The sequence below is a fragment of the Ictidomys tridecemlineatus genome, chromosome X (assembly GCF_052094955.1).
Source record: "Ictidomys tridecemlineatus isolate mIctTri1 chromosome X, mIctTri1.hap1, whole genome shotgun sequence".
In the NCBI taxonomy this organism is placed as follows: domain Eukaryota; kingdom Metazoa; phylum Chordata; class Mammalia; order Rodentia; family Sciuridae; genus Ictidomys; species Ictidomys tridecemlineatus.
Window position 1 is genome coordinate 43,602,088 of NC_135493.1, and position 10,827 is coordinate 43,612,914.

The 10,827-nt window shown below is 41.1% G+C and overlaps 1 protein-coding gene across 11 annotated transcripts in view; it reads left to right on the forward strand.

The window, feature by feature from the left end:
• Nucleotides 1-8,055, forward strand: part of LOC110597940 (solute carrier family 25 member 53) — a 67,379-nt gene extending 59,324 nt beyond the window's left edge. For 8 of the 11 annotated variants that reach the window (XM_078034451.1, XM_078034450.1, XM_078034453.1 and 5 more), the window contains one exon: nt 5,534-8,055. In XM_078034451.1, the coding sequence (XP_077890577.1) occupies nt 5,565-6,485 (921 nt within the window). In that variant the 5' untranslated portion in view covers nt 5,534-5,564 and the 3' untranslated portion in view covers nt 6,486-8,055. Of the gene's footprint in view, nt 1-2,953; nt 3,020-5,533 lie in introns of all 11 variants that reach the window. The other 3 variants (XM_021725231.3, XM_040283806.2, XM_040283804.2) reach the window with 2 other exon arrangements.
• Nucleotides 8,056-10,827: the final 2,772 nt, after the last annotated feature.

A 10,827-nucleotide genomic window follows, 5' to 3' on the forward strand; every position in this document is an offset into this window, starting at 1 on the left:
CAGTGTGATGTTTCCATATATACATACAGCATAAACTGATCATATCTACCCACCCTTCTTCCACCTTCCTCTCACCTTCCCAACCTCCCCAACCTTTAGTATTCTAAATTCAAATTGACATTTTTAGTTTCTACATATGAGAGAGAATATGCAGTACTTGTCTTTCTATATCTGGCTAATTTCATATAATATCCTCCAGTTTCATCCATTTTGCTAAAAATGACAGGATTTCATTGTTCTTTATGGCTGAATAATATTTCATTGTGTATATACTACATTTCTTTATCCTTTTATCTGTTGATGGGCAGCTAGGGTAATTCCCTGTCTTGGCTACTGTGAAGAGTGCTGCAATAAACATGGGCATGAAGTACTTCATTGGAATGCTGATTTCATTCGCTTTGGATATATACCCAGGAGTAGATAGCTGGATCATATGGTAGTGTTATTTTTAGTTTTCTGAGGAACCTCCATATTTTCCATAGTAGCTGTACTCATTTATGTTCCCACTAGCTTTGAGTGTCCCCTATCTTGAGTGGAACACATTGTTCTTGTCTTTCTGCTTTGACCTTGATTAGTGTCTCGTTTTGTCTTCCAGTAAAGTTGAGCTTATTGTTGAGCTGTCTCACCCACTGAATTTTCAAGGCCTTGAGAGCAGGCACCCAGTCCTATTCATCTCTAGCTATGCAGTAATTTAATGGCTTAGAAGATGATCAGTACATGTTTGTAAGGTGTTCAAAGGACTGGCTAAGGATGCCCCAAATGAATGGACAAATGTTGAGCTGGATCTGGGGATGGTCACACTGGATACCCATTTGCACTATACTGGTGAGAGGAGTCTGGACTACCCTGGGGTCATCTGACTGTGTTGTAAACATAGGAGGCAGATCATAGGGTTCAGGTGATAACTGCTCATGCCCAACTCCAGGCCCATTCTCTACTTTGGAATTCATGTTAAAGGGACAGACTCTCCTGGATCACTTATGGTGCATGTCTGCATTCATGGAAGAAAGGCCTTTCCTGGCTCCCATATGAACATGAAGTTTGTTCCACCATGCTTCTTCTGGTAATGGCTAGCTTGATAGTGTCCTGTAGGAGCAAATGCTCTGTGGAGACAGAGGGTAAGGTTGGGAAGCATCAGTTTTAAACATATTTTTTGTTGAAGCCACCAAGTCATGGATTCTCAGCCACTTGATCTCTTTTTGTTATTGTTGTTGTTGATGGATTTTTTTATTTTATTTGCTTATTTATATGTGGTGCTGGGAATCGAACACAGTACCTCATGAATATAAGACGAGCACTCTATTGCTGAGCTACAACTCCAGCCTTGCCCCTCAATCTCTTATATTTTTGATTTTTGGAGCCACCTTTGTGGTAAGTCTTATGGCCCTCATTTTATAGCTGAAGAATATGAGACTGAATGAAGCTAGTGTCTTGCCCAAGGTTACACAGCTAAGCAAATAATGAAGACATGATTCAGTCTCAGATCAGTAGGTCCCCAAAGAATCTTAATAGAAAAATACACAGAAGAAATGTGGGCTTCCTTTCCCCTATAAAATAGAAATATATTTATAAAATGATGAATTAGATATTTAAGGTAAAGTGTTTCTAAATTATTGTTTATCTTTAATCTCTCAAAAACATTTGCATAAATGACAGAAGGAAGGGTTAGAAAAATATAAATCCTCTACAACTATTGGACTGAATTTCCCCATATTTACCCCCTATAAATTATGTAGTTATAGGGATACCTACAGAACATTTTGCCCTTTCTCCTCATTTTATAACCAAGGTGTCATGAATTTCTAAAGGTCATATTAAAAAGTTGATAACAGAACTGGTGCTTAGAAACCAGTCTGCCAAATCCTAGCCATTTTATTTTATTTATTTATTTAAAAATTTTTTTAGTTGTAGGTGGACAAAATATTTTTATTTTATTTTTTTTAATGTGGTGCTGAGGATCAAACCCAGTACCTCACACATGCCAGGCAAGCATTCAACCACTGAGATACAGCCCCAGCCCCAATCCTAGCCAATTTATATCTGCTAAATCAGCCTGCCTCATAGAGTCAGTGAACCCAGATTTATAAAAAGGTGGGGAGAAAGTAAAATATTACTGCACTCTGAGTTAGAAGAGGAGACAAACATTTGCTCACCACCTGTCTTTACTTAGGTATACAAAAGACTTAAATAAGACCTTTGATAGAAGAATTTACTGTTGGGGCCCCCTGTGGCTTTGGGGACCTGAGTGAAGCTGCCTCCTGCCTGCATGTGGGGGAGGGGTCCCCTTTGGCTCTACAGAGAAGGAGGTGGCTTCCAGAGGCCCAGAGGTGCCCCAGAGGAATTCATGGATTGGGCCTCTTAAGCCATCACCTCTGGTCAGGCCTCAGCTAAGGGGTCAGAGGCAGAAAGGCCCTGCCAGTCTCCTTCTGGCCTTGAGGGTCAAGGAGGCTGAGGTTTAAGGCCAACATGGAATGCTGGGAGCAGGAGAGGGGTGATGGGCAGAGCACAGGAGGCTGAGTCTCCACCCCTCCACCAAGCGATGAGAGAGGCTCCAGGGGAGGGGGCAGCTGTAAGGTGAGATTGTGGGGGTAGAGGTGGAACAGGACAAGAGGCCAGGGAGAAACAGAGCTGATGGGGCTGCTTCTGGAAGGAGAAGCAGTGCAAGGCAAGTTCTGGGTGTGGCAGCTCATGGAAGGCTGCATGGGTTTCTAGTAGCACCTGGCATCTCCTCCCTGGGGCCTCAGCCTGTACCTGCTTTGTCCCTACTGAGTGAGCCACAGCCTGCTGACTTATTTAGAGTCCCAGCACCTACCCTCTCCCCGTCCCGGCTCACAGCCCAGGATCCTATCCTCCTTCCTGTTCCTGTCAATCTGGAGGTGAATGCTGCTGCCTGGTCATCATGCCCTCCCCCTCCTCTTCCCTACCCAGATAATTGTGTGCTTCCTCTCCACAGCAGGCCAGCTCCCGCTGCTGTCTATCCTTCTTCTCAGTGGCGTGCCTTCTGGACAAACTGTCTCAGGTTTGCACTGAGCATTCATTTCTTTTTGCTTACTGTATTTATTTTCTTCCCCCCTTTTTCTTTCTCCCTCCCTTCTTACCCCCCATTTTTTTGAAACAGGTTTTTACTACATCACCCAGTCTAGTTTCCAGCTCACGGGCTCAAAGGTAGTCTCCTGCCTCAGCTTCCCAAGTATCTGGGATCACAGTCATAAACCACCATGAGTGGCTCTCATTTATTTTTTTAAGTATTTTTTAATTGTAGGTGGATACAATGTTTTTATTTTATTTACTTATTTTTATGTGGTGCTGAGGATCGAACCCAGTGCCTCACATGTACTAGGTGAGCGCTCTACCACTGAGCCACAACCACAGCCTCTCTCATTTCCTTTTGATCCCAAAGTTCTACCATTCTCCTTGTTCCCAGATTGGTTCTCATAATACTCCACCTGCTTCCAGACCTTTTAATAGTTTAATAGTTTACATTACCTTTTCTTTCTAGTACTGTGATTCTGAAACCCAGGGCTGTTTTGAATCCCTGGGGACTAAGGGTTATGTCTAGAGAAATTTTCAATTGTCACATTGGGTGGGTCTTAATTGGTATGCAGTGAGTAGAAGCCAGGCATGCCACTAAACTTCCTATCTTGCACAGGACTAGAACTGATAATAAATATCCTGCTCACAATGTCGATGGTGTCAAAGTTGTGAAACACTGCTTTATTATTTAGGTACTCCTCTTTTTTTTTTTTTTTTAAATGTAGTTGTAGATGGACAGCATGCCTTTAGTTTATTTGTTTCATTTTCTTGTGGTGCTGAGGATTGAACTCAGGATCTCACACATGCTAGGCAAGTGCTCTGCCACTGAGCCACAACCCCAGCCCCATAGGTACTCTTGTTAAAGGTTAAACTTGGAATTTGCCAGGTGCTGAACTTCTTGGCATTGTACTTCAAGGGGCAGCTGCTTCTTCCTTCTCTCAATTGGGAGAGGGGTCCAGGCATTGCTTTAAGACAGCTACAATTTAGGCAGAAATCTATAGGGGGTGGAGAAATTCTCCCCTCCCCATATTTACTACCAACTTTTACTTATTTATTTATTTAGGTACTGGGGATTAAATCCAGAGGCACTTAACCATTGAGCCACATCCCCAGGCCCTTTTAAAAAAATATTTAGTTTTTAGTTATAGTGGACACAATATCTTTATTTTATATTTATGTGGCATTGAGGATCGAACCCAGGGCCCTCGCACGTGCTAGGCGAGTGCTCTACCTCTGAGCCACAACCGCTGCCCCACCCCAGCCCTTTTTTATATCTTATTTTGAGACAATGTCTTGCCAAATTGCTTAGGGCCTTTCTAAGTTGCTGAGGCTGTCTTTGAAATTGCAATCCTTCTACCTCAGCCTACTGAGTAGCTGGGATTACAGGCATACCCCACTGTGCCTGGAACTACCAACTTTTTTAGAGGAAGTGTTGCACCACATCTTTTGAACACCTTTTTTTTTGGTACTAGGGATTGAACCCAGGGATCTTAACCACTGAGCCACATCCCAGCCCCTTTTAAAAAGTATTTTATTTAGAGACAGGGTCTCAGTGAGTTGCTTAGGGCCTTGCTAAGTTGCTGAGGCTGGCTTTGAATTCATGATCCTCTTGCCTCAGCCTCCCGAGCTGCTGGGATTACAGGCACGCACCAGCTCGCCCCACCTCTGAACGCCTTTTTAAAGAAAATTTGAGGGGGCCTAATGAGTGTAGTTTAGTGGTAGAGTACTTTACCTAGCATGTAGGAGGCCCTGGGTTCAATCCCTAGTGTTACACATACACATACAATGTTTTTGGAAAGAAAATAGTAACAGTCTAGTAGTAATTAATAAAATGCAAAGTTTTATTCAGTGAAAGTTGAATGCAATAGGTTTTAGAGCCCTCTCTCTTCAGTTTTCATGATTTTAATTTGTAATCCTTTAAATACTGGAATATTTGCTGTGTCTAGATGTGACTATGAAAAACTATCTTGGGCTTGGATTGTTGTGCAGTAGTAGAGCGCTTGCCTAATGTGTGAGCCTTTTGGGTTCAATCCTCAGGACCACATAAATATAAATAAATAATTAAAATAAAGGTATTGTGCCCATCTACAACTAAAAAGAAAATGAAAAAAAAACCCTTAACTACATTTTAATTTAAGGCTGGTGAATTCTTTTTTTTTTTTTTTTTTTTTTAAAGAGAGAGTGAGAGAGGAGAGAGAGAGAGAATTTTTAATATTTATTCTTTAGTTCTCAGCGGACACAACATCTTTGTTGGTATGTGGTGCTGAGGATCGAACCCGGGCCGCACGCATGCCAGGCGAGCGCAATACCGCTGAGCCACATCCCCAGCCCCCTGGTGAATTCTTAATTTGTTAAGGGTATGCCTGTTTCTCAGAAACTGGCCCAAAGTGTTGCTTATTTACGTAGACTTGAGTTTCTTGGGTCTCCGTTTCTAACCAAGCCATGATAATGCTGGCCAACATATTTAAATTGTCAATCTAACTCTCATCATCTTTGCCAGTTTCTTCCAGCTGCAACCAGTTGTCTTCAGCATGGGGGAGCAGAACCACTCTGCAGGGAAAGAGCTTCAGCACAGGACACGAACAGAGGCTCCAGCAAAGAAAAACTGGCACCCCCAAGCCTACACTCTTGGGGCCATTTCCAACTTTATGTCTACTTTTCTGACCTTTCCTATCTATAAGGTGGTATTCCGGCAGCAGATCCATGCTATGGCAGTGTCAGAGGCTGTGAGACAGCTTTGGCATGAAGGTCCTCAGTACTTCTACAGGGGAATCTACCCTCCTCTTCTCTCCAAGACATTGCAAGGGACTCTGCTATTCGGGACTTATGATAGCCTGCTGTGCTCTCTTTCCCCTGATGGGCCACATTCCCTGGGACACCGATGGACTGCAGGGCTCATGTCTGGGGTGGTGGAGGCTGTGGCACTCAGCCCCTTTGAAAGAGTTCAAAATGTCCTCCAGGATGGTCGCAAGCAAGCTCGTTTCCCCAGCACCTTCAGCATTCTTAAGGAATTCAACTCTTATGGGCTGTGGGGGCGGCTGTCACTGGGCTATTATCGGGGTTTCTGGCCTGTTCTTGTCAGGAATAGCCTGGGGAGTGCTCTCTATTTCTCTTTCAAGGACCCCATCCAGGATGGCTTGGCAGAGCAAGGCCTGCCCCATTGGGTTCCTGCACTGGTGTCTGGTAGTGTCAATGGAACAATCACCTGTTTAGTTCTGTATCCTCTGATTGTGCTGGTTGCCAATATGCAGTCCCATATTGGCTGGCAGAGAATGCCAAGCCTGTGGGCTTCTGCCCAGGATGTGTGGGACACTCGGGGTCGAAAGGTATTCCTGATCTACCGAGGAGGTTCCCTGGTTATCCTAAGGTCCAGCGTGACGTGGGGCCTCACTACTGCTATCCACGACTTCCTGCAGAGGAAGTCTCACTCCAGGAAAGAGCTGAAAGACTGACTAGCTGCAGGAAGTGTGGCCATGGCATCTTTGTTCTTCTCAATCTTCCATGGTTGCTCCTATCTAACTTACTTCTTTGGCTTGGTTACCTAATGCAGCCATTTTTTAGCATCTGTCATTGCAGGAGTTCCCAACTACTAGCCTGTTGGGAACAGACAAAGCCCAACAGGAACTTTAGGTCAGAAAGGGAAAGTCCCTCCAGTCTATCCACAGCTTCAGTAGCCTCAGAGCCAGGAGGCCTTTAAATAACTTGTAACCTAGATTAAATGTCATTCTATTAAGGGATTCCTTAATAAGAAGACAGTTCAGCAGATGAATTGATTCAGGCTTTCTGAGTTCTGGGACCACTCCAGGTGTCCTCCAGACCAAATTGAGATCTCCAATTTCAAAGAACTATTCTTGACATTGAAGATGGAGATTCCATGAACCTTCTCAGATTGTCACATTCACTGCCTCTACCCCAATCACTAACCCTTCTTCAGGCTATAGGGCCTAGTTTCAGGGTAGCAGCTGTGGCTGGAAATCTTAAATTTGGTTCGCTTCATCTCATCAGGTGCCACAAGATCTGGTAGGGCTAAAAATGGAAATGTGAAGAAATTTGGTTCCTGATGGAAATAATATAGATTTTGAAAGATGAGATTTAATTACATGCAAAATAGAAAAAAAATACAATAGGTTGCTTGGTGTTACCTGCTGGGACATTTTTGATATCAAGGTAACATGGCCTAGAAACTACTTGAGTTTCCCTAAGAAATCTGGAAGTGAAATCACCATATCTCTTCACAAATAATTATGTATTTTGTTGATGTGGATAGTTACTATGACATAAAGATCAGAAATTTTAGTCCTGTCATTCAGAGACATTAAAAATATGGTCTCACTATAACTTAAACATTAACACACTTCTCCCACTTACGTGGACCCCATAAGCCAGCAAAATGAATTACTGTTTCCTTCCCAAACATGCCATGAACTTAACCCATGGTCATACTTTGGCCCATGCTATTCCCTCTTTGCCTGCAGTTCTTCTTTTGGCCAGTCTGCCCAAATCCTTCTAGTTCTTCAAAGCCCAGCTCACCTTCTGTATGGAGCTTCTTCTCCATTTCCCCTACCTGAATGTGACATTAGTATCTTATGATGCCCCTTTCCAACAGCACATCAATGTGGCACTATTTCCATAATGTCACTGATTTGGCTTCGTATTCTTAGTGTTCTTCAATACCTCCTACTAGACTGTAAAACTTCTTGAAAGCAGGGATTCTTGTATATGAATTTTAAAATCCTCCATTGTGCCTAGGTGCTCAATAATGTTGGTGAATTATTGAATTGATTATCAAGCTGTGATATGGTCTATATCCTCAGGGTGCTGTCCCTTGTACATGAAGATAATGTTACTGACTCATTGTCAGCAAGATACATCCCTTTTGGGGTGTGTTTTGTTTTCTTTTAATAGTGGATTTAGTTTTGTGCTAATGATAATGATTTCAACAATGATGATGATAATAATAATAACACAAATGATGATGATGATAATAATCATAACAATAAATGACTTTCAATGGGAACACAAGGATGAGTTTGTGTTTTTTCTTTTTTTTTTCTTCTTTTTTTTGGTGGTGTCAGGGATTGGACCCAGAACCTTGTGCATGTAAGGCAAGCACTCTACTACGTGGGCCATATCCCCAGCCCCTGAGTTTGTGTTGTTGATGGCATATTTTTTATTAAGACCCCTTTAGCAACTGAAATTTCAGGAACAGAATCACATTGCATAGCTATCCCATTCATTTCCACTGTGGAATTTTGAGTATTTCCAAGATGGCATGTGTTGTAATTCTTCCCTTATATCATGATAATGCCCTCCACTTGCACTTCCTTGCTGACCTAAATGTGTCCTTTATAATAACTGGATTATAGATCTAGCAATGATAATTCTCCACTGAATGTGATAAAAATTAAAGACACAGTTATTGACCATATAGTATTAGCATTTACAGAGGGTAGGAAAGGCAGCAGAATACAACAGACACTAGTACGGCAGTATGTAAAACAGTGGATGTGTAACTGATGTGATTCTGCAATCTGTATACGGGGTAAAAATGGGAGTTCATAACCCACTTGAATCAAAGTGTGAAGTATGATATGTCAAGAACTATGTAATGTTTTGAACAACCAACAATAAAAATTAAAAAAACAAATAAATAAAATAATATGACCAAAAAAAAAAAAGTATTAGCATTTGCCACTGAGGTCAATAGGACATGGATGTCCAGAAGAGCTGCAGGTGAGCTTCCACATCTGCAGAACTGGATGTATTGGAATAATGCTGTTGGCCCTCTCTGCCTTCAGGTTCCACATTCTTCATTCAATTAATTATGGATAGAAAATATTTGGAAAGAAATTACATTTGTACTGAACATAGAAAGCCTGTTTTCTTGCCACTGTTCATTAAATATAGTATAAACACCATTTACATAGAATTTACCTTGTATTAGGGATTACAAATAATCTGGAGATGATTTAAAGTATAGGATGGGAAGTTATATGCAACTGTGCCATTTTTTAAATAAGGGACTTGGGAGTCTGTGGATTTGGGTATCCATGGGGAGTCCTGGAACCAATCCCCTCTGGTCATGGATGCATGACTGTACTTGTGGATTCAAGGATATAGAACACATAGTTGGCACAAGGTAAGGAAACAGAACAGCAGCTAGTTATGTTTTAAGGCTCTCAGAAGAAAAATAATGTTTAAAAAATTTGTAACAACTTATGGCTTTAGTTTTTTTCAATATTTTTTTAGTTGTAGATGGACAAATACCTTTATTTTGTTTATTTATTTTTATGTGGTGCTGAGGATCGGACCCCACATGTGCTAAGCAAGCGCTCTACCACTAAGCCACAACCTCAGCCCCTATGGCTTTATTTTTTAAGCTGAAAAGAAGAGGGATAAACTGCCACTACTCCCTATTTTTATTTAAGAGATGCACCAATTGCCAAGTACATTGTTAATTTCTACTTATGTCACTGTCAGTTAGTGTTCCTTTCTTTATTCTCTTTTACAAATAATTTTAAACATATTAAAACGTTGCAAACATAAAGCATAAAGAATCTCTATATGCTTTTCACTCACATTCACCTATTATTAAAATTTTTACCAAATTTTCTATATCATTTAATTGTGCATTCTCTGTACAGGCACAATGTATTTTTTTCCTGAACTGAGAGCTGCATATATTAATTTCTATATTTAATAGTTATAGATTCCAATCTTTAAAGAAGACTGTTTTATCTCTATGATAATGGCATAGAGCTGGGGGTGTAGTTCAGGAGGCTGAAGAAAGAGGATCACAAGTTAAAAGCCTGTCTCAGCAACTTAGTGAGACCCTAAGCAAATTAGTGAGAACTTGTCTCAAAATAAAAAAATAAAAAAGGGCTGGAGATGTGGCTCAGTATCAGTATCCCTGTTTTTTTTTTTAATTTATTTTATTTTTTTAAATTATTGGTTGTTCAAAACATTACAAAGCTCTTGACACATCATATTTCATGTATTTGATTCAAGTGGGTTATGGATTCCCATTTTTACCCCGTATACAGATTGCAGAATCACATTGGTTACACATCCACGTTTTTACATATTGCCATACTAAGGAGACCCTGGCTGTTATACAAAATTACATATAAGAGGATATGAGGGGAAAGGGGGAAAAAAGACAAGGGAGAAAAATGAATTACAGTAGATACGGTAGAAAGAGAAGATGGGAGGGGAGGGGAGGGGGGATAGTAAAGGATAGGAAAGGCAGCAGAATACAACAGTCACTAGTATGGCAATATGTCCCTGGGTTTAATCCCTGGTTCCAGAGGGAGGGACAGGGGAGACGGGAAGAGAGAGGGAGAGGGGGAACACATTCAGAAGAGAACTGCTATTTAAAAGAACATTCATAAAGCTATCACCCATGTAATAACATCCAGGACAAGAAATAGAACACCTAACCTCCTTACACACCACCACTAATAAATTCCTTCTTCCATCTTAGTGGTAACCCCTATTCTCACATTTGTGACACTTGTTTCTGTACTTTTGTCTATAGATTTACCTTCCTTATTATCATCCTTAAACAACATTTTTTCTTTTTGTGGTGCTGGGGATTGAACCAAGGGCCTTGTGCATGTGAGGCAAACACTCTACCAACTGAGCTCTATCCCCAGCCCCAACAACAAATTTGTTTTACTTATGCTTAAAATTTATGTACTCTGTAAACGTGAAACTGTGAATATCTTCTTTCACTCCACATTGTTGTGAGACTCATTCATGTTGCAGATAGCTGTAGTTGGTTCATTTTTAATG